This window comes from Cynocephalus volans, chromosome 6, assembly GCF_027409185.1.
Source record: "Cynocephalus volans isolate mCynVol1 chromosome 6, mCynVol1.pri, whole genome shotgun sequence".
Lineage (NCBI taxonomy): Eukaryota > Metazoa > Chordata > Mammalia > Dermoptera > Cynocephalidae > Cynocephalus > Cynocephalus volans.
In genome coordinates this window covers 38,849,789-38,874,744 of record NC_084465.1, presented here as the reverse complement: position 1 = coordinate 38,874,744, position 24,956 = coordinate 38,849,789, and the positions used below count along the sequence as shown (strand labels likewise).

Genomic DNA, 24,956 nt, shown 5'->3' with positions numbered 1-24,956 from the left:
ATTTTTTTATTTTATTTTATCTTTTTTTAGCCCCCACTCATAAGTGAGGACGTGCAGTATTTCTCTTTCTGTTCTTGGCTTATTTCACTTAACATATTTTTCTCTAAGTTTATCCATATTGCTGTGAATGGCAGAATTTCATTCTTTTTATGACAGAGTAGTATTCCATTGAGTATATATACCACATTTTCTTTACCCAGTCATCCATCAGTGGACATTTAGGTTGGTTCCAACTCCTAGCTATTATAAATAGAGTTGCAATAAACATGGGAGTGCAGGCATCCCTTCGACATGATGATTTTCATTCCTTTGGGTATATACCTAGCAATGGGATTACTGGATCCTATGACAGTTCTATCTATACTTGTTTGAGGAACTTCCATACTGTTTTCCAGAATGGCTGTGTTAATTTACAGTCCCATCAAAAGTGTAGAAGGGTTCCCCTTTCTCCACATTCTCATCAGCATTTTTTATTCTGTCTTTTTGGTAATAGCCATTCTAACTGGCATGAGATGACATCTCAGTGTGGTTTTGATTTGTATTTCCCTAATGTTTAGTGATGTTGAGCATCTTTTCATGTGTCTGTTGGCCATTTGTATATCTTTCTTTGAGAAATGCCTATTCAGCTCCTTTGCTCATTTTTTAATCAGGTTACTTATTTTTTTACTGTTAAGTTGTTTGAGTTAATTGTATATTCTGGATAGCAACCCTTTGTCAGATGCATAGTTTGCAAATATTTTCTCCCATTCTGTAGGTTGTCTTTTTGCTCTGGTAATTGTTTCTTTCACTGTGCAGAAGTTTTTCAGTTTGATGTAATTCCAAAGCCTGTGCTTTGGGGGTCATATTCATAAAGTCTTTTCCCCTTCCTACTTTCCAAATTATTTCCCCTATGTTTTCTTTTAGGAGTTTTATAGTTTCAGGTCTTATATTTGTCTTTAATTGATTTTGAGTTGATTCTGGTATATGGTGAGAGGTGTGGGTCTAGTTTCATTCTTCTACACACGGATATCCAGTTTTCCCAGCACCATTTATTGAAGACGCTGTTCTTTGTCCAATGTATGTTCTTGTTGCCTTTGTCAAAGATCAGTTGGCTGTAAGTATGTGTGTTGATTTCTAAATTCTCTATTCTGTTCTGTTGGTCCAAGTGTCTGTTTTTATGCCAGTACCATGCTGTTTTGGTTACTATAGCTTTGTAATATAATTTGAAGTCAGGTAGTGTTATGCCTCTGGCTTATTTTTTTTTTTTTTTTTTTGGCTCAGCATTGCTTTGGCTATTCGGGGTCTTTTGTTGCTCCATGTGAATGTTAGGATTGTTCTATTTCTGTGAAGAATGTCATTGGTATTTTGATGGGGATCACATTAAATCTGCAGATCACTTTGGGTAGTATGGACATTTTCACAATGTTAATTCTTCCAATCCAAGAGCATAGAATGTCTTTCCATCTTTTTGTGTCCTATTTAATTTCTTCCAGCAGTGATTTGTAGTTCTGATTGTAGATATCTTTCACCTCCTTGGTCAACTTTATTCCTGGGTATTTTACTTTTTTGGTGACTATTGTAATGGGCCAGGTTTCTTGATTTCTTTTGCTGCTAATTCGTTACTGGAGTATTAAAAGTGCTACTGATTTTGCATGTTGATTTTGTATCTTGCAACTTTACTGAAATTGTTTATCAGCTCTTTTATCAGTTTTTTTTTTTTTTTTTGTAGTCTTTAGGTTTTTCTTTATATAGGATCATGTCATCTGCAAACAGGGACAGTTTGACTTTGTCTTTTTCCAATCTGAATGCTCTTTATTTCTGTCTCTTGCCTGATTGCTCTGGCTAGTACTTCCAATACTATGTTAAACAGAAGTGGTGAAAGTGGGCATCCTTGTCTTGCTCCTGTCCATTGAGGATGATATTGGTGATGGGTTTGTCATACATGACTTTATTGTTTTGAAATACTTTCCTTTTATAACTAATTTGCGAAGCATCTTTATCATGAAGGGATGTTGAATTTTGTCAAATGCTTTTTCTGTGTCTGTTGAGATAATCATGTGCTTTTTGTCCATGTGGTGTATCACATTTATTGACCTGCATATGTTGAATCATCCTTGCATCCCTGGGATAAATCCCACTTGATCATGCTGTATAATGTTTTGATGTGCTGCTGTATTCCAATTGCTAATGTTTTGTTGAGGATTTTTTGCATCTATGTTAATCAGAGATATTGGCCTGTAGCTTTCTTTTTGTTGTTGTATATTTGTCTGGTTTTGGTACCAGGGTGATGCTGGCCTCATAGAATGAGTTTGGGATAATGGCCTCTGTTTCAATTTTGTGGAATAGTTTAAAGAGACTTGGTATTAATTCCTCTTTAAAGATTTGGTAGAATTCAGCAGTAAAGCCATCTGGTCCTGGGCTTTTTGTTGTTGTTGTTGTTGTTGTTGTTGGGAGACTGCTGATTACTGCTTCAGTCTCATTGTTTGTTATTGGTCTGTTCAGGTTTTCTATGTCTTCTTGCTTCAGTCTTGGTAGTTTGTATGGGTCCAGAAATTTACCCATTTCCTCCAGGTTTTCAAATTTGTTGGTGTATAGTTGTTTATAATAGTCTGTAATGATTCTTTGTATTTCTGTAATGTCTTCCCTTTCATTTCAGATTTTTATTATTTGGGTCTTCTCTCTTCATTTTTTAGTTAACCTAGCTAATGGTTTTGCTATTTTGCTTATCTTCTCACAAAACCAACTTTTTGTTTTAGTGATTTTTTTGTATTGTTTTTTGGGTCTCTATTTCATTTAGTGCTGCTCTGATGATATTAATTATTTCTTTCTATCTGCTAATTTGGGGATTGGATTGTTCTTGTGTTTCTAGTTCTTTAAAGTGTAGCATTGGGTTGTTTATTTGAAATCTTTCCTGGCTAGAAGGCTTTTTTTCCTTTTAGTATTTTAAATATATCATTTCATTTTTTTCTGGTGTGTAGAGTTTCTGTTGAGAAGTCTGCTGTTAGTCTGATGGGGACACCCATATAGGTAACTTAATGTTTTTCTCTTGCTGCTTTTAGGATTCTTTCCTTGTTTTTGAGCTTTTCCAGTTTGACTAAATGTGTCTTGGAGAGGATCTTTTTGGATTGAGTCTGTTTGGAAATCTTTGAGCCTCCTGGATCTGAAGGTCTATCTCTCTCCCTATACCTGGGAAGTTTTTTGCTATTATTGCATTGAATAGGTTTTCAATGTCTTTTTCCTTTCTCCTCTTCTGGAACATCCATGATTCAGATATTTGGGGGCTTAAGATTGTCTGCTAGCTCTCTTAGATTTTCTTCAATTTTTTAAATTCTTTTTTCCTTTCCTTCTGTCTGCCTAGGTTATATTGAAAAGACTGTCTTTTAGATCAGAAATTCTTTCTTCTGCTTGCTGTAACCAGCTGCTTAAGCTCTCAGTTGCATTTTTTATTTTGTTGAATAGTTCCTTCATTTCCAGGAGTTCTTCTACATTCTTTTTTAGGTATTAATCTCTTTGTAAATTTCCTTCTTCATATCCTTGATATTTTTTCTTGTTACATTGTGTTGTCTGAGAGTCTTTTGGTATCTCATTGAGTTTCCTTAAGATTGTTGCTTGGAATTCCTCTTCATTCATTTTGAGGGTTTCTTCCTCTATGGGGTCTGGTACTTGAGAATTACTGTGTTCCTAAGGTGGTGTCATATTTTCTTGTTTTTTCATATTTCCAGTATCTCTACATTGATGTCTGGTCATCTGGGAGAGCAGTTGCTTCTTCTATTACTTGGAGTGGGCTTTGAGGAGAGACATCCCCCTCTTTTTCCAGGCTCTGCTGGTGACTCTCCTTGTGTCAATGCACTTGAGTGGAAATGTAGAGCCTGAAAAACTGTGACAGCAAGCTGCCCTTGCGGCAGCAGTGCTATGGCAGTGGCTGTGGTGGACCACCCATGTGGAAGCCATGTTTGTGGTGTACTCCTGTCTTCATTCAGGTGAGGGGCTGCCTAAAGCTCCTGCCAAGGTTCTCAGGAGTGCTCCTGCCTTCCGTCAGGTGGAGAAGGTTGCCCACATCTCCTCAGAAACCCATATTCTGAGATTAAAAATCTTGACGACAGTGGGTTTTAGTCCTATTTGTTTTCTTTAATAAAAATAAATAAATTTAACCTTTCTTTGATTTCTCAATTTAATAAATGGCATCACCTTTTGCTACCAGAGAATGTAAAGAAGGTATAGAAGACATTTTGAAGTCTTCTTCAAAAACAAGATCATTTTGAAGTCTTCTTCCAAAAGCCTGAAAAAAAAAAACAAATGCCATTCACCCTCTGCAATGTGTTAATGGACATCAACTAAGATGCAAATTGGTTGTATTTTTTTTTATTTGACAGTAATGGTTCATTTATTTCCTTCCTTTATTATTTTTTTCTAAAGAAAATACACTAATAAGTTATTTATTAGGCTAATGTTCCCAAATTTGCAAGATACACTGATACCATATTGAGAAGTGCATTTAATTTTTCACATAATATGCTCTAGAAGGTTTAGATATGTATTTATGGTTTGTGTTTGTCTTCTAATAGGACACCTTGTCCCTAATCCTCATTTCTTCTATTCCTTGTCACTTCCCCCACCAGCATCAAAAATTATCTAGTACATATCAATTGTCTAGTACATACAGTGAGAATTATATATAAACATAGCAAGTCCAACTCCCTACATTTATATACACTCTGTAACAGTCGAAGTGCTTTCAGAGATGAGATCTCTTTTTTGATTCTTAAAAGCCAGTCATGTGAGAATATTGGACCCTGGGACTTAGAGGTGAATGAAGTGCCAAAAGTCACACAGCTAGAGAGAGAAAGGTCTGATTGTCTAAATTCTCTTCCAGTGCATGCTTCCTCATAGTGTGGGAAGCTGATTCAGTATAGGGAAGCATTTAAGAGCCTGGGTGGATTCCTGTCAGCTAGACATGTTATTCAATCCCAAGTCTAACTGTGTGACTTGTGGTATGTTTGCTCAAGAGAAGGATAACAATACTTCCTTCTTCACAGGTGTTTATGAAGAATAAATCAGAGGATTTAACAGAATGCCTGGCACATGGTAAGCACTCAGTACATGTTATTGTTATTTTTATTTTTATTTGATTTATACCTCTTCCAGTTCTTTACCTTCCAGAAGCTTTGTCTTGCCCTCTGGTCCCTCTGCTATTTTCTAGCTTTGCTTATTCCTTCAAAGCCTGTATTCCCAATCAGATGGCTTCAGTAGGACCCTGAAAATCACCATGTCCTTGACCTTCTGCCCTGGGTTTTTTCCATCTTTCATGAATGTGAAGTGGAAGTCACAGCACATTGCAACTTATCTTAAAGGAGCCCTTGGAGTTGCTAAGCAATCCTTTCACTCATTTGCTGCTGACCTTAGTTTGCATGCCCTGCTGTAGCTATCCTGAGCCTCTTCTTCCATCCTGATGTTCCTGTTCCCTCCTTGTGTCCATCATTTTCAGCAGATGATCATACTCCTAATTTATTTCTAAAACACTGAAGTCATATGCCCTGAACTCCTTCAGTAACCCTGTATCTTCATTTAACTTCTCATTCTCTCCTACTGTCTGAGAAAGAATAGTCTCTTCTATCTTCCAGGGCCCCTGAGAATGCCTTTTTTTGCTCCTTTGGAATTTTGCTCCAATAATTTCACCTCTCTCGTTTGCCAGTTTGGTTTTTCTACTTTCTAGGCTTACCTACTTGCCATTCTCCTGACCATACCACATGCTTTCTATTGCCACTATACCTTTGCATAAACTGCTGTGCCTGCCAGGAATTTCATTCCTCATCCGCCTTTAAGACTCAGCTGTGGCATCATTTCAGTCTGGTTGGTCTCCTTTCCTCTGCATTCCAGTAACTGTTAACCCATTGCCTCCACCCATTGACTGTGAGCTTCCCAGGGGAGGGCACCATGTCTTCATAGACAAGCAATAAATGCTAGTAGAAGCAAGAGGGGTCCTACAAAGAAGCATATGTCTTTCCCACGATTTAAGAATAAACTCTTCTTGACCCTGTTATTGCCTTTTGCTTGTCTTTCCTTTGACAAACATTCTACTTCTTCACCACACATTTCTTCCCTATCTACTGTCCAACACCACTCTTGAAGGTCACAAAGAACTTCCGTGTGGACTGTGGCCTTCTTGAGACCCTTGCATGGCTTCTGTGACACAGTGCAGTGTTGGCTCTCTTCACGCCTCATTGACCTTAATCTCCCTCCGTCCTTCACTGTTTCTTCAATGTGGGTATTCCCCAGGATTTGGTTCATTTGCCTGCTCTTCTTTCACCTAGTCCCTCCATGAACACACCCATTCTTGCTTTTAACCATCACCTCTATGCAGATAACATGCAAAGTTTATTTCTAGTCCAACTAGAGTCCCAATTACTCTGCCAATCGAATTGTGAATTGTTGTTTGTTTCTTTCTTTCTTTCTCTTGCACAAATGGCAAATACCTGGCACTCATGCTTCCACTTGCCACTGTCTCACCCAAGACCAGTTGTGCCCCTATCCCAGTAAGGGCAGGCTTCTCCTCCGAATCTTTCTCATTATCCACCTCTATTCCTTGGCAGAAATGCTCTGTCTGCTTGGAATTTTCATTCTGCACTCATTCCAGGCACCTGCTTCCTGGTGAATAATGTAAAACCTGCTAGTCATCCCTGTAGTAGAACATTCACTCATTTCCCACTGGCACATCAAATTCAACATGTCAAAACCAACTTATCATATTCCCCTGTTTTCACCCTAACTTCCTACTGCTGTCAACTCTAGCTTTGTCACTTGCTCTACTTTTTCTAGATGACTGCTAATCATCTTTGCCTTTTTTTTGTACTCCAGCCATTTAAGTATCAAATCTTACTTATTCAAATATGTCTCTCATTCATCCCTCCTCTTCTATTCGTGGGGCCATCACCTTGGTGCTGGCCCTTGTTACCTCATTATGGATAAAATAATAGCTGGTCAACTGGTCTTCCCACTGCCGAGTTCTCTCTCCCCTCTGCGCCACCTTGCCTCCAGTTCAGTCTTCCTAGAGTAAAGTCTTGGTTATATGACTCCACAGCTCAAAGCCACTGAGTTTCTTTTACCTCTTAATAAAGCCTCCAATTCTTAGAGATTTAATAGAGTAAATGATCTTTGATTTGAAGTCGAAAAGAGTTGATTGGTACCAGCTAGCTGCCAAAAAGAAAAAAAAAAAAAGAATTAGATTCATGTTCTGACTACTCTACAACCTATTACGTGACTTTGAACTTCTTGTTTAATTTTTATTCACTAATTTATTCAATATATATTTGTTTAACATCTACCGTGTTCCAGGCTCTGTACTATGTATGTGCGATATAGTGATAAGTCAAACACATTATCCTTGCTCTCCCGGACCTCAAAATGTAATGAACTTGTTTCTATTTCTCATAATCATACTAATCCTAAGCATAGACCTTGTCTCTCTCCCTTGATGCTTGTAACTTTTGGTTTGTGCTATATGCAAGGTATTGTAATGCCATATATTATAGTTACCAGCATATGTGTGTTATCACTCAACTACATTGTAGATTCACTGAAGGGCAGGGACCATGTCCATTTCCCACATACTAGTTGCTTAGTGAATTCTGCTGTGGTTTTATTAACCCAGGGTTAGTCTTCGGCATAGCTATAATGCCTAGTATACTTTTAGAGGCTCACTTTGTCCTGTCAGTATTATGCTCTTTAAAAAAAAAGTAATAGCTGTTTAGTTTCTATTCACTGAGGCCTCTCCAGTGTACTACCATACCTATGGCTAAGTATATTATAAGTAGAATTCACAATGCTTTTAATTTGTGCACCGTAAGCTTTTAAAAACTGAATAACAAATCTACCCGTGTTTCCTAGTAGAAATACTGTCCACATGCATACCACAGAATGTTAAAATAATGTGCTTTTTACTAAATAGCTTTTTGACTTGGTAATTAACAATATGTTGTTTTACCCCAAGAAGTAGTTCTAGGACTTTGGTTCTGAAGATTATATTTTGTTTTATATGTTTTCAGACTGCTGTTTTTAGGTTTACAGTGATCTTACATTAAGCATTAGTATGTCTAAAACAATGGGTTAACTATAGCCAAATTATAACCATACCTTTCCTCTGCACTCAAAGTCCTATAAACAGCATGTGATCATATTGCTTCTAGAATTTATGATTGTTTTCTTCCAAAAGGAAGCTAAATTTAGCCTAGTAATTCTACATGCTCCCAAGGAAACAATGCCTGCTGTGATTTCTAGAATAAATGAATCCGGACCACAGTTCCCTTACTTGACTAACTGAGAAAGTTTAAATATCAACCTAGTCATTAACCACAGATATTAAACCACATTAAACAACCAGCAAGGGGTTGAGAAAGAAATTTGCTGTGTTTCTTATTTTATTGCTGACTGAGTCTAACTTAGTTGCTGTATCAACCTTAATACAGAACATTGTTCTCTAAAATTACTCGTTCATGGCTTGAGTTCTAAAATTAAACTATGTGGAGTCATGTCCAACTGTACAATGCATCTTTATGTGAAGCTAGCTAGAGTTTTTGGTTTTGCTCCGTGTAGAAATTCCAGTTGGGAAGTTTTATGTCTGATGGTTTAACTGGTCTAGTTCTTTCAGTTTTTTCCTCTTTGTTTCTAATGACAACTGAACCGCTCTCACCTTGAACGTGTTTTGGCAGATACACCTCTCACAATGAAGGCCCCCACTGTGCTTGCACCTGGCATCCTTGTCTTCCTGTTTACCTTGGTGCAGAGAAGCAATGGGGAGTGTAAAGAGGCGCTAATGAAGTCCGAGATGAACGTGAACATGAAATACCTTCTTCCCAACTTCACTGCAGAAACACCCATCCAGAATGTCGTTCTCCATGAGCATCACATTTACCTCGGGGCAATTAACTACATTTATGTTTTAAATGACAAAGACCTTCAGAAGGTTGCTGAGTACAAGACTGGGCCTGTACTGGAACACCCAGATTGTTTCCCATGTCAGGACTGCAGCAGCAAAGCCAATTTATCAGGTGGCGTTTGGAAAGATAACATCAACATGGCTCTGCTTGTTGACACATACTATGATGACCAACTCATTAGCTGTGGCAGTGTCAACAGAGGGACCTGCCAGCGACATGTCCTTCCACCCGATAACACTGCTGACATCCAGTCGGAGGTTCACTGCATGTTCTCCCCACAGGCGGATGAAGAGTCCAGCCAGTGTCCTGACTGTGTGGTGAGTGCCCTGGGATCCAAAGTCCTCCTGTCTGAAAAGGACAGGTTCATCAACTTCTTTGTGGGCAATACCATAAATTCGTCTTACCTTCCAGGTCACTCATTGCATTCGATATCAGTGAGAAGATTAAAGGAAACACAAGATGGTTTTAAGTTTTTGACAGACCAGTCCTATATTGATGTTTTACCTGAATTCCGAGATTCTTACCCTATTAAGTATATCCATGCCTTTGAAAGCAACCATTTTATTTACTTTTTGACGGTCCAAAGGGAAACTCTAGATGCTCAGACTTTTCATACCAGAATAATCAGGTTCTGTTCCGTAGACTCTGGATTGCATTCATACATGGAAATGCCTCTGGAATGTATTCTCACAGAAAAGAGAAGAAAGAGATCCACACGGGAAGAAGTGTTTAATATCCTCCAGGCTGCATATGTCAGTAAGCCTGGGGCCCATCTTGCTAAGCAAATAGGAGCCAGCCTGAATGATGACATTCTCTACGGGGTGTTCGCACAAAGCAAGCCAGATTCTGCTGAACCAATGAATCGATCTGCTGTCTGTGCATTCCCTATCAAATATGTCAATGAATTCTTCAACAAGATCGTCAACAAAAACAAAGTGAGATGTCTCCAGCATTTTTATGGACCCAATCATGAGCACTGTTTTAACAGGGTAAGTCACATAGGTTCCCCATTTACAAATTATGAGGGATAAATCAGAATAGGTATCAGTCTAGAAAAGAATATCAAGGGTTTTTTTGTGCTCGGTAAATGATCTTTATCCAAAATATTTGCAGATTCTTTCCAAGAAGATTTAGAAGTTGAATCTTCATTTACAATTAAAATCATATCTTAAAAAGTTAATATGATAACTGAAAGAAAAAATATTTTTACAGTTTGGATTTGTACGTTTGCAACACTTCACATTATTAGTTATTTCTCATATAAACATTAGTATTAAATGTTACACACATTTTAACACAACAGCAATTCCTGAAAAACACAATTATTGAGATTTCTGTGTAGGCTTTGCAGCATTTAGAAGATACTCAAGTTTACAGGTTTTAAGGGATTTTTCAAATTTGTGGATTTTGAAGGATTTTTTCTTATGAGATCCCATTCTCTCACTGATATACAAATGATTAATCTATATTCTTGGTGTTACTTAATGAGACTTAACTTAAAAAAAACTCTTCTGAAATGTTGACAAATAAAACATTTTTAAATGAGTTAATATACTTATCTAAATAACCTGAAAATGTAGAAAGGAAATGTTTCCCCCAAAATCCATCCTTTGGATCTAGACTTTAATCATGGATTTTGTTCTTGAATATACCTGTGTCTACTTAGTTCTAGTTTGGTACTTTTCCTGGTTGATGTTTGGTATTTATAATCATAAATATTTTTATAGTGATTGTTTGTATTTATATGAAGTGGAATTTTCATAGGAGGTGTTAGGGAAATTCTTGGTGCTTTGATTTCAATGTAGCGAAAGCTACCAGTTACACCCAGAAGATTTATCCTCCTAGTCACTTGACCACCTGGGGTCAGAGGAAGAGCATCAAAAGGAGTTCATTGTGGCCTTGGGCTTTCTTGTATTGGACCCATATTTGGACATATGGACCTGGCTATGCCTCCTAACACAATGACCACTGGTAATCATAATTGAATGAACAAATAATATAGCTTTTTCTAAAGATAGTTTGACTTTGGAAAGATATGTCTCGCTCTAGCAGTTTTCAGTCTAAAAAATAAAGGTTGTAATTGCAATCAGGAAAAACATTAAATATGTCCTGGATATAATTTACTGAAGGTACCAAGGGCATATGAATTCAGAGACATTTGATTGACTTTTGCTGAAATATCTGGGATCCTCCCCTAGATGGAAACTCCAGTTAACTTTTTTATGAAGCTAGGAAAATACTTCTAAGAAAGTCGATTCATCTTTTGGTGACCTAAAGAGAAAACTTCCCTCCTCTGCCCTCCAAAGTCTATGAATATACATAACATACATATATACATTTATATATATTTCAACTAAGACTTATTTCCCTCTGCATACCTTTAATATATGTTGTAAACTTTGTAAGAAGCAATGAAATTCCTCATGAGGCTGCCCCTTTTCTTCATTAGGAATTACAAAAGAATGAAAGGAAACAAAAGAACATTCAGAAACCTAGAATTAGGAAATAAAAGTGTAATATTAACAGCATTACAGAAAAAAAATTTTTTTTTTTGCATCAATAAGTTGCTTCAGAAACGCAAGTTTAAAAACAGTCTATTAGGAATTCCTCCAAGGCTTCTGGAGCACATGACTTTGCTATTTAAATCATATTCTGTTAAAAATTAGAAAGAGACTTTACATTGATATCTCACTTCTTATTTTGTTCATTTCAGAACCCAGATTTAAAAGTACTTATCAATTCTAGAAATTCTAACATTTCTGAGCTTTATCCTACCCCTTTGACTTTTTTAGTGTTTCAAGGGGAACAAAGAGGTAGGATTATCTAACGAAATTCAGGTCAGTTTTATCGTCCAAGAAAAATGCCCAAAATGCACTAGCCACACCTGAAACCATTATCACTCCCATCACAAAAATTCTTGTGGGAAACAAGATGGAACTTGCCAACATAGTCTTCTTACAAGGGAAGCCAGCTTTTGCACTGACCGAATTCCATAGAAACGAATACCTTCAAACCTCCTCTATTTGCCTGTTTATCTTTTCTGGTTACTAAAGATCAAAATTCTTCTGAGACTGAGACTGCACACATTCTCTGTCCTCATATGCCGGGTTCACAGAAAGACCTCAGATCATTCCAATAATCAGCATATAATCATGTCCCAGCCTTATCTTAAAATGAAAGCACCTAAAGCCATTCATCACAGAAAAACAAAATGTTTTACAAGATCAAACCTATTTAGAAAGACTCTAAGCAATTAAGATGACTCCATTTTGTCTTGGCAAATTTACTTGGCAAGGTATTAGGTAACCCTTTGAATAATTTCTTGGAACTGAGTTTTTATTTTGGCATAAAGTTTGGTGGATAGGCACACATACTGTAGTTTTGTTATCAATATCTTTATTATATTTATGGAGTGACTCTTGTGTGCTCTGTGGGCAAGGTTAAGAAAGCTACAGCAGTAGCTTTCCACTTATGCTTCTGGCCAGTCCTCAATGTGTGGACACAGCCACAAGAGGAGCATTCTCTCCCTCCTTGAGCTCCCTGCCATGTGCAAAAAAGTGATTCTATCACAGGATCAAATAATGAAAGTGCCATGAAAGGGCCTTTTACGTTCAAGGGGTCTAGCAGGTGTATCAGACTTGACTTGCTTATTTATGATCACATATTATGTTGCTTTCCCATTCTCACATTTCATGAATGTGAAAAGTCTTCACATGCATCTTCTTATACTGATGATGTCAGGAAAGCCCTCTTTTGAGTTATCTGATAATTCCTACAGTACATTATCTTCACCTGTAAGCAATATGTGCTTCAAAACCTTTTGTCTCGGGCCGAGCCCGTGGCGCACTCGGGAGAGTGCGGCACTGGGAGCGCGGAGACGCTCTCGCCCCAGGTTCGGATCCTATATAGGAATGGCCGGTGCACTCACTGGCTGAGTGCCGGTCACGAAAAAAGACAACAACAACAAAAAATAATAAATAAATAAATAAACATGTTTTCTTAAAAAAAAAAAAAAAAAACCCCTTTGTCTCCACATATGATGCTGTTTCTGGAAACTTATTCCACAGGTACCCATTCATGGAACACTAGTATTGTTGATTCTTATCAGTTATTCAATAAGAATATATTCTTGGACTTCATAGTATAGCTATTTTTTATGCTGCTTTTGAAAGTGACTCTTGAAGTTTGTTTACTTCTAACACTGACAACTATGAGATTAAACACCCACAAATAATTACTAAATCTGCCTTTAAGTATCTTTACCACCTTTTTAACCCACTTATCTGTCATCCTCTATATGCATCCTAAATTAATATTGATTGAAGTTGTTGTAGGCTAATGCATATTCCCTAAACAGCACATTATTATTCCAATACAGTAATTGAGAAAATGCCCCATAACATGGAGACTTTGTAAAGACAAATTTGGGGAGAAAAAAAAACCCTCACCTTCTATTTGGGGATAAACAGTTAAAAACTTCAGTTAATTTGCTTAAAATCAACTGGAATCTCCAGCAGTCTTATATGAGGGATTAAAATGACAATTCCAGGAAAAAACTAGAATCAGTACCTATTGGCCCAATCTCCTACAAATGAGAATCAGTTCTGAATAAGGGAATCTTTTTTAACTCCCCAAATCAGAAAAGATCCTGTTCCTTAAATTACAGTACATTTACTAAGAGAAGTGGGATAGTACATTCTGGAAAATTTTGTAATCAAAGTTGAAATGTAAAAAAGAGCTCTTGAAATAGTTTTCACCTACCCAGAAAATACAATTACCACATTACACTCTTTTTCTGACAGTCCACTTATCAAAGTTTTGCTCCATATTTAAGTATTTGAAAGAATAAAAGTAGACTTGTAGCAAATATTGTCACCAACATCATGGTCATCTTAATGACCAATGATGGATTAACTGAGGGGGCAAATCATGATATTTGGTGCCAGAGACACCTGGGTGGAAGTCCTGGTTGACTACATGCCGGCTGTGTGACTTCCGCCACATTACTAACTTTCTGGATCCTAGGCCTCATTTGTAACATGCAGATACAATACCTACTTCCAGGGTTTTGTGAAAATCTGGGATAATGTATATAAAGTACCTGGCACAATAAGATGACCATAAATTTAGCTCTTTGGGATATAGCATGGCCTAATGGAAAGAGACCAAAGTCAGAGATCCAGGTTCAAATCTGAACCCCACCATTTTCCACACAGATGGCCATGAGAGCATTCTTTAAACTCTGAATCCATCTTCCTCCATGCAGGACTATTGTGTGGACAAGTGCAGTAATGTCTGTAAAATGTCCTAACTTAGTCTTTGGCACATAAGAAATAGCAGCTATTGTTATAAGGACCACTTGTGTAAAGAAAGCCTAATTTGGGTGATGGCATTGTTTTCTAGAAGAGGCACATTCTGGTCTTTCACTTCCCTTCCTACCCATTAAAAGTGACCCACCTTCATCATGCTTAATTTGTGTAGTCCCTCTTGAGATTTAATAGCTTAAAAAAATAAAAACAAGAGGTGAGGAGTGGTGGTGTTTTGAGGGGGAAGAGGGTGGGGAGAAAGACAATTCAATCAAAATTGTACTATAGAAAAGGCATAAGTTGTGCTTTTTTCTTTGACTTTCAATTCTAATTCCCCATGGCACTCTAAGATACTGTACTTATGTACTTTCAGTCATACTTTGCACTAAAGAATTTGCAGATAATGCAGTTTTAGAAAAAGTCAATCTCGGAGGTTGTTTGTATCAAGCTTCCTCGTTTTTAAATATAATTTAGAGTCAAATTCAAAGAGTAGCCAACAGCTTCCCAAAATAAAGGAAACTTAAGGTAGTAATTTTCCATGTCCGTTTCAAAGAGTGCCAAAGTTAAAGGGTCACCACTCAGAGCCATCAAAGGAAAAAAAGCAAAGTGATTACAACAATTTTGAATGAGAACAAAAATCAAAACAAGATGCAAATAAGGAATAATAGGTGCAGGCAGAAAAATAAACACACGGTGATGTTTCTTTATTGCTATTGTAAAGATGACAGATGAGTAAAATTGAATTACGTTTAAGTTGTAATGGAAGAAAATAATTGCAGCCTTCCATCAGGAAACCACAAGGACCATTATTGATCTGTCATCCTCAGGGCATGTCTTGCAGTATTTAATAAAATAAACAAAGATATATAACTCTTTATAGGCCATATATCTATAATCTCCCACACCATTTGAACCATGAATGTGGAGTTGGTGTTACAATAACATCTATGTAATTATACTGGTTTGGCATGCCTTATTTAAACAATCTAGCACTCTCAAGAGAATATATTTTGTATTAGGGATGAAAAATGTGAAGTCAGATTACAGTTTTTTACTTCCTGTGCTCATAAATAAGAGAATGTTATCCTATATGAAAAATGTTATTGAGGATTCTTTATTCTTGATATTAGACAGTCCTCCAAACCTAAACACTAAATATCTTGGCCATATGCCAAATGTAATAGCTACCACAGCAAAATCTTGCAAGGAAAAAAATCCATGAGGTATAAGGATTCCATATACTTACAAAAGAAGAAGAAAAAAACTAAGTAAAAATTCATTAATTTTACACCTGATTCCTTTTCCTTCTGTTAACTCTATTCTATCCCAGGTTCAGGGAGTCCCTGCTTCCTAACTTACTTGAATATCCCATTCTACCCATCCCATGAAAAGTGGCATGTTGCATTATTTTATTAAAAGAAATTTAAAATGAGTTTCTTTCCAAAATTTTGTCACACTCTCTGAGATCACTGGGCACACCCTGGGGGTGTTAAGAAACATATTATAGAGTGAGCTATTAAAACCTTTTGCCTCTTTCCCTTCCTCCTGCTAACTCCTCTTTAAACTGTTCTGTGGCTCATGCCCAGGTCCACCCAAGGAAAGATGAAAAAGCAAAGGCATGATGTTTTTATAAGCTAACAGCAAGAGAACACCACTGAAATTGTTACCAAAAACATAGGTAGGCTTTAACTGTGGATTTTTTTTATTCATGGTGTGATTAATAGTATCTCCCACTTGTGTGGGTAATTAGGAGTTAACTGTCACTTACATTTTGAATTAATTCTTCATTCTTTTTACTGTCTTTTAAAGCAGGTGGTATGACCTGTACTTTATTTAAGTAGTTGACTTCTACATGGAGATTCATTTTGTAATACTAATGTCACAAAAAATCAGGAGATCATGCAAGAAGAAATACATCTTAAAGTTTTTGCAAAGCCCAAATGTTAATAAAACTTTGAGGCTACAGCTCTTATACGTGATGTTTTCATTGCCGTACTACATGATTAGGGATTTCTGGAAGCATGTGGGATTCTGCATTTTGATAAGGATATTAACCTCCCTGAGTAATAATGGATGTTTTTTCCTCAGAATATTATTTCAAATTTGGGGTGTTACAACCCTTATTTCAGACTTGTAGCTTATCAGTGGCCACCCCGCCCATCTTATCTCCTCACTCAAATGAGAAAAATGAGGATCTGTCAGAATTTGGATAGAAGACCCACCAGGAGTTTCTGCTGTTGCTTGTTCATGGATTGGCACAGATACTGATTCAGTGGGCACACAAAGTCCAGAATGACTCAGTGCCCAGATATGTACCCTAAGTCACATCTCCAGTGTCCAGGGAGGATTGTGAAGTGCTGGTTTATCAGAGAAATGAAACCAAGGGCTCAGCTATACTTAAGTCATTAAAACTCCCTTGATTTTTTTTTTTTTTTAATAGTGACTGTGGTAAGTGATTCTAGGATCCTGGATACATTCCATTCCGCTAATTATATATTTTCTCTAACTAAAATGTTCCAGGCAGATTCATTTGCATGTGAATTACTTGCTGAGCAGTGTTGACTTCCTATTCTAAAAGTCTTGTTCTGCCTTGGGGAAGCAATTTACTGCACTTTGCCCCAGACCTAGGCTAACATTGGAACAGGTGAAGTGTGTCTATCCATATACACTTCAAAAATATTCTCTGGCTTTCAACAAGAGGAAAGAAAAATGTCTAATAAATGTATGCTAGTGGAGGGTAAAGATTTGTTTTAAACACTCTTGATGTTCAGAAATGAAGGAAAATGATTTATGAATATTATAACTATAAAAAAAATACATTCTGAATTCAGACTAAAGTTTGACTTCAGTTGTCTTATTTCGGTAAATTACCAAAATATTCATCAATCAGAAGATGTTAAAATGGTAGATGATACTTCAAATCGTGCCCTAGGTAAAAGGGGTAAATTAAGGTAAGTTTTAATTTGTAAAACATTCTTTTCTAGAGCTAGTTTTATGAAAACTAAGTTTGCTGAGTTGTCATCTCAGAATACATAGATTATTCATGTTTAGCTAGAATTTGTGTCTGCATACCAGAAAAGTATAAACCTGTATGATATTAAATTTTCTAATGGCATTTTAAATTTAAAATGTTCGATTAACACTTGCATCTAGCAACCAGTCTACTAACTAAACTATAGGTGAAGCAGTGCTCAGGAAATGGGGAAAATGCAAAGATTAAATTGGTCTGTTAGCTTTGAGTGAATCAATAGTATTTAGTGCTAATGCACTGAGCAGATTACAGGCACTAATGCAATGGCAGTCAATAGCAAAAACAAATATCTCTAAAAATTATCTTGACAATAAGATGTGCAATATTTTCCATTTATTTTGAGCTAATTACATTGCGTGCTTGTTTTTTCATCTTATTAGTTTAAGCCAAGTGCTAGAAGCCTAACCATTTTATTTAAGCATAAAATGACCAAAAACTTGTAATCATTGTTTTCAGCAAGAGACAGAGGAAACGATTTATTCATGCAACCGAAATTAAACAGATATTTATTGAGTACCTAACCCTGTTGGTATTACTCTGGTGAACAAGCTAGACATGGTATTTGTCTTTACAAATCAGACGGACTAGTGGAGATGATGGTAAACAATCAGGCATACCAATAAGCAAATATATCACGATAATTTATGAAATATGCTGTGAGGGAAATGAATATCTATGAATGCCAAGGAGAAGGAATATCTAAATTTGGTAGTTTAATTACAAAAGGCTGTCCTGAGGAGGTGAAAATTAACTTTTGCATTAAGCTTAAAATTTTAGAAAAAGCTGTATGCCTTTAGTACATTGCCAAATATATAGCCAGTATTTAATAAACTAATAACATTACCTATTTCATACACTTTGCATCTTAACTACAAGCTGCTGCTGCTTAGTATGAAGAAGATAATGTGCCGATTTCTAGACGCTAAGGGCACAATTTAGGTCATGGTCCCTCTCCCTGCCTCTCATAGCCTATCACCTTAGTCGGCTTTCTTGAAAACAGGTATTTCTTGTATCAGGCCAAATTGTTTCTTCTTTATCTCCCTCTTCTCTCTCCCGTGGCCAACACTTGAGACCCTATTTAGCAGAAGAACATGTTTCTTGGGTGTGGAGGGGATTGTCCCGTTGCCAGTAAGTCTTATGACAAAGAGAATCATACAAATCTGAGAACACACAAAACAAGCTCTTTTAAAACTATCAAACTATAAACATTAATAGAATTCCAGGGAATGTGATGCTGAGGTGGCCCAAGTCACATTGTCTTTCCACATCTTTGTACTGTACTTTGCACAATCGCATCCATTTTTAGACCACTTCCTTCTCGTGAGAATCATGTGGCATAGAGGGCCAATTGAGAGGCAGGAGCTTCCAGGCCTCACAAGGACGTCATGCGCACCTACTGACATTGCATGCACCCCAGTTAGTGTCATCTTTCTATTATTCTCATTCATAGGCAAGTTTCTTCCTCTTTAGCTACAGAGGCATTTTGCCTTTCCATTTCATTTTAATCATGTTTTCCTTTGTATATTTAATCATGAAAATACGTAAATAACTTTAAGGTCTTAGAGGACAGGCACTTTGTCGTGCTTTTTTATTCCTAAGCTTTGCAGATCAATATGCTTTACATATGCTTTACAGACAATAAGCAGTATTTATTTTATTGGATAAAAAGTGTTGTCTCCCAAAAGAAATCTAGGTATTTACACAGTAAACAGAAACCATCTGAATTGCTGAAGTGTTTGGGTAAAAGTTCTCGGTAAAACCTATAAATGTATTTTTATGGCTGGATTGTAAACAGCATCATTTTTGTCATTTCCGTAAACCATGAAGATTTGAAATGCAGGTGGAAAAATACATACGAGGAATCGAAAGAAATATTCACCTTTCTCTGTGTTCGCTTTGTTCACTTTCATTTGGCCAAAAAAGAAGTGGTGTTTGCCAAGGGAATACAAGGCATTTAATCTTCAGGGCTTATTCCTGTACCTATAAGTCGGAGAGGTCACTGGCTTGCCCCTTCCTGAAGGCCGTAATTACAGGCAGAGGACTATTTATTTTCCAGTAAGGTGACAAGAATCTTAGAGTAAGAGATTGTTTATAAGAGACAGTGTGTGTAGGGGTTATACAAAATCTCAGTAGAGATAATAGGAAAGCTGGACTATTTTTCTTCATACATCCAGTAATATAAGAAGGTCCAAGACTCTGGAAATGTTTTGAAGTACAATAATTGAGGTGAATATGAGGACAAATTAGGTGATCCCAGGGTCTAAGGAACTGAATTAAATGAATAAAGAAGAGGAATTTATAATAGGATATGATATATCTGATGATTCATGAAATGTAAACTTATTTGTGGCTCCAACATCATGGTAAACAAGAACCTATTAGTGAAAGTAAGTGAGAAGTATTCTAATTTGAAAAACACCGATTTTATTGGATTTATCCAGAGCCGGTGTGGAAAAAAATGAGCAATGTGTCTTACTGTCAATCAAACTCACCCTCATTTTCAGAATAGTTGTAGGAGAGGTATTGATTCCAAGTAGAATTGGGCATACAAAGCACAAGACTAGTGGTGTTACTGGCCCAATATTAAGGATATTAGTATGATGAATAATATAGAAGGGATAAGTTAACAGTAGCAGGTAAGACATGTAATTAATGTTGAAAGGTCAAAGTACAGGTTTGTGGCATATACAAAAAGGATTAAAGGGCCGAGCCCGTGGCGCACTCGGGAGAGTGCGGTGCTGGGAGCACGGCGACGCTCCCGCCGCGGGTTCAGATCCTATATGGGAATGGCCGGTGCACTCACTGGCTGAGTGACGGTCACGAAAAAGACAAAAAAAAAAAAAAAAAAAGGATTAAAATACATGCCTACTTTTAAAAATGATATCATATTATGGTGAGTTTTAACAATAATTCTGTTATTTTCTGTCTAGGTACTTTTTAGAATCAAATGCTTATGAAAACGTGAGGTTTTTAGGCTGCATATATGGCATGATGGTACAATAATTGTCCCATGTCTCCTCTCCTATCTCTATTTGTTTCTAGTAGATTCTACACAGGAAAACATGTTCAACTCAGTATTGAAAATTCACAATTATAGATTACAGAAAAAAATATACACCAGGACTTCACTACACCTAACAAAAGAAAGTTCCCTATTTAAGGAAAAAAGAATAAACCCTCCAAATTACCTGGGATTCAGGGTTACTGTGGTGTAGACTATATGCTATTGGGTATCTTATGACCCTGTTGATAACAATCCAGTTGAATACATATGAATTCATGATAAAAGAAGGATTATGAAATATCTGGAAAGTAAACACCTAAATTTTCATAAGTAAATATTTATTTAGTATTTGTGTGAGCTTTAGATATTAAAGCTTTCCCTGCATTCCCATGGGCCTTGGAACCAGCTTTTATAACTTCCGGTGCCTTATTTAATATTCTGTATGCTGGGAGCTCGGGAACTAGTTATGAAACAGTCAAATTTTCTATATTCTCTGCCAATATGTAATAAAATCTCTCTTCCAGCGAATGGTGGGCAATTATTTTAATAATGACATTGGCATAGCTTCATTTTACCTTTCTTGCTATTAGCAAGGCTTTCATTTTATGCTCTGAACTATGGGTAAATCACACATTAAACTGAACTATTGTGTTTAATGCTCTGTTTCCTTCTAACCTTTTTCTTGTCTCTCATCCTCAACCCGGTTCCCCAGGGGCTCAGGAAACCCTCAGCTGGGATTAAGTAATAGTTTACACAGCCTCTCATTCATTAACCCAGGTTGACATCCTCATTCTTGCACCCCAGCCATATTTAAGACTTTCTTAAGCACCTTATCCAGCTGCTAGTTTGTGTACAACTAACAACATCCATTTAATCAAGAAACTTAATATTCCTAAGGAATTATTGAGCCTTTTTTAGTCTTCTCCACGGGCACAATCTAATTGTCTCCTGTTCCTTCTGCAAAATAAAATCTGGTTTTATCCATAGTAAATACAAAGTTTTAAAATCTTTCCTTCTCTTTTTCTACAAATACACAAAGCAGAAACAGAGAGTTGTTATGTTATCATTTCAAACAGGTTTTTTTTAATGTATTGAATATGATGCCAGTAAGATAAAACTAGATCTCCCTAACTTCGTCCTCACCTCTCCAACCAATCTGTCTCCAGAGTGCTGCTAGAGTAAGTCATCTTTCTTACGAGCAAACTCATTTGTGTAGCTGCATCCTTTGAAATAATTCGAGGGATCCCCCGTGGTTCCAGTATAAAATCTACACTGCTTAGTGTGATATTCAAGGAGTTTCTTACCTTGGCCCTGGCTGTTTCCTGGTCCTCCGTCACACCCAGTGATGTGCTGGTAAATGTTTAACTCTGGGGGGAGGGGCAGTAGAAGCCCCTGGTTTGTAGTGTTTGCCAACTGCTGTGGTGTAAAACCCCCCACCAAGCCAATTGCAAGCTACTACTGAAGCAGTTTTTGTCACTGAACAAAAATTAGAAAGAGGCATTATGCACAGTTGGCTCTGTGAGTGGTACAAGACAGCTCAGGCACACCTCTGCCCCCTGCCCTGCCCTCGACCTGTCATTCTCGTAGGTCCCAGAATCCATGAGTCTCCCTCACAGCCCCCTCTTAACATATACTGCTTGGTCTGCCTCAGATTCCCTGTAGCACTCTAGTTAACGCTTTTTCTTTATTCTTTAAAACTCCACTCAGGCATTTCCTTCCCCAGGAAATCTTCTCTAGCCTTCCCCCGACTCAATATTCTGGAGTGACTGCCTTTCCTGAGTTCTCCAGTAGCACACTTTGCTTCTTTCTACCGTATCTCTTACCTTACTCAGGAGCACTATGGTCACCAGTTGCGTCGTTAGTGCCTTGCAGATTATGGACTCTGGCTTTTGTCTCCATATCCCCAGCACCTAACACAGTAGCTTGAACAAAATACATACTTATCTAATGAGCAAATAATTATGACAAAGCTCCATATTTCAGATAATGTCATATGATGCTGATTAGTGAAAATTTTTTAGATAAAGCAGTTTTTCAATCTGTCCCCCAAATCTCTAATAACTAATTTATAGAATCGGGGAGTTTCTGAGAATTAGGTTAGCACTGGAGAAAAACTGGAAAGTTCCACTCACCATTACCTATGCCCTTTCCTTACACACACACACACACACACACACAACCTCCTCCATCTGCCGGTGTGGAATGAAGATGGATCAAAGAAAGAGCAAAGTGAAAGGAGAAGAAAATGAAGATAGGGAGGGTGGGTAGACAGGAATTCCAGACTTTGAACTTAACTGAAATTGGGAAAAAATTAAAGGCATTAGAAGGAGAAAGAGGGAATACTTCTCTGCCCCTTAAGGCTTTCTCAGGTAAGTGTTTCAACAGAGTTCAACAGAGCTTGCCCTTTATTACTGTCTGTGAGAGGGACTCTAGGCAACACCTTCTGGTGGGCATTGCTTGAGCAGAGGTACCAGTGGAGGTGCCCTCCCTTGAAGTTTGCATTTGGAATCCACAGATTTTCACTATTGTCCACCCATCTGTGATTTCTGGTTGAAAATGATTTATGGCTTACGGAAAAGAAATTATGGGGAAGGGTCTTTATCAGTACTCCCTTTCTGTGGCCATAGGACTGTTCTCCACAGTGGGACCACTTCATAGACACCACATACATGCTTGGTACAGAGACCAACTTTGCTGAGCGTGGCCCTGGTACAGAAGAGAAGAGAACTGGGTAAGGGCCTCTGGGACCTTGGCCACTGAAAAGGGTTGCCCACAGGTGGAGGTTTTTGATAAGCAGTTCCAATGAGAAACAAGGGGAGAAAATAAGTAAGAGTCTCACTCCACAGAGGTAAGATGGAAAGGAGGGATGAGAGGCAATGACAGCTGGATAGAATACAGTGATGGACTCAAACGACATGTTGGGGACAATCGAAGGACTCTCATTTCATCCATCTTTCACCTCTCCTGGCCCTCCACTAACACATTTATCAGCCTGTATTTATTGAGTGTGACACTGTTAGGCACGTAAACAGACCACAGCTCTATCACCTCCGGGAAAAACTACTTCTGTTTAATTGGTTAGTGCAGGGTAATTGGTGTTGTGTCTTCTGAATATCTCTTCTACTGCTATGAGTAAGTACATTAAACTGTAGTTTCTGTTAACTAAGTAGAGACTCACAGAAAACCTCTTTACACTCAGCACTAAAATCTGCCTCACTGGGAACAATTTTCTTTGTGAATCATGCTGTCACTCCTGGCTGTGATTGAAGTGTAATATGAAGACTGCTAACTGGAACCACATGGACTCAGTCTGTGTTAGGTCTGACTCACCTTAGAAATGATAATAACGAAGCAGAAGTTTTAACACTTAGAATTACAAAGCCCATGTCATTATAGAATTCTGAGTCTTTTGAATCCTGGTGATACCTTGTGAAAGAGTGGATATATATTTATTTCATTTATGGCTAAATGCATTTGTACAGGTTTATATAAATCCATACACATATATACATAGAATATATTCTGCTCCAAGTGTTTCTCCCTTCCCTCTTCACTAATCCAACTTCTGTCATGACCTGGTTCCACTTTGACCTCTGCCATGAGCCTCCTCCAGCTGTTCAGCCCTAACTGTCCTTCATCCTTTTCCTAGTCTTTAGCACGTACTGCCTGTGCAATGTTTTCACCTGTCAACTGAGTTCTTTGTACAGTAGTCCCCCCTTATCTGTGGTTTCACTTTCCACGGTTTCAGTTACCCGTAGTCAACCACAATCCAAAAATATTAAATGGAAAATTCCAAAAATAAACAATTTATAAGTTTCAAGTTGCACACTGTTCTGAGTAGCATGATGAAGTCTTGCACCTATCCTGCCCAGGTCATGAATCATTTCTTTGTCCAGCAGATCCTCACTACATATATCTCACCCTCTATATATAGAATTCAGTACTGTCTGCGATTTCAGGCACCCACTGGGGGCCTTGGACCATACCCCCTGAGGATATGGGGGTTACTGGACTTCACATTGTTGTGAGCTGCTTTGCATGCCAATCTCTTGTCACCCCACATGCGTAGTGCCTTCAGGCTGGACCACAGGTAGAAGCATTTACTGGGGTTGGAAAACTATGGCCTGTTTTTATACACCCAGCAAGTTAAGAATAGTTTTTACATCTTTAAGGGGTTAAACACACACACACACACACACACACACACACACACACACAGACACAGACACAGACACAAATATGCCACAGAGACCCCATGGTCCTCAAATACTAACATATTTGCTATCTAGCCCTTTACCAAAAGAAAAAAAATATGTTCCAACCCCTGCTTCAGAGTATAATGATATAATAGTGGACAGATAACAGGTCCACAAATTCTGGAGAACCATGGATGACCTTACTTAGGAGCTATAAGTAATTCTATTCAATAGGTATGAGTGTTTCCATTTTACAGATGAAGAAATTGAGGTTTGTCGATCTAAGTAAGTAGAATTTTAGACTGTGTTCTTATAGGCATTATGAGGAATTGCTAGACCAACAACAGTAGTAATTATAATAATTATAACTGTTTAAGTTGCACAAGGGCAGGGAATTCAGTCTTTTATTTGCTGCCATATCCTCCCAGCTCTTAGAACAGTGTCTGTCACATGGTATGGTTTTATATTTGTCTCCTAGAGCTACCATAAGAAATTACCATAAACTTG

The 24,956-nt window shown here is 37.5% G+C and overlaps 1 protein-coding gene across 6 annotated transcripts in view; it reads left to right on the top strand.

The window, feature by feature from the left end:
• The window catches only part of MET (MET proto-oncogene, receptor tyrosine kinase), a 111,435-nt gene that overhangs the window by 19,753 nt on the left and 66,726 nt on the right, over positions 1-24,956 (top strand). For 5 of the 6 annotated variants that reach the window (XM_063100751.1, XM_063100746.1, XM_063100748.1 and 2 more), the window contains 2 exons: positions 5,016-5,064; positions 8,685-9,901. In XM_063100751.1, coding sequence (XP_062956821.1) covers positions 5,022-5,064; positions 8,685-9,901 — 1,260 coding nt within the window. In that variant the 5' untranslated portion in view covers positions 5,016-5,021. The remainder of the gene's footprint in view (positions 1-5,015; positions 5,065-8,684; positions 9,902-24,956) is intronic. The other variant, XM_063100750.1, reaches the window with a different exon arrangement.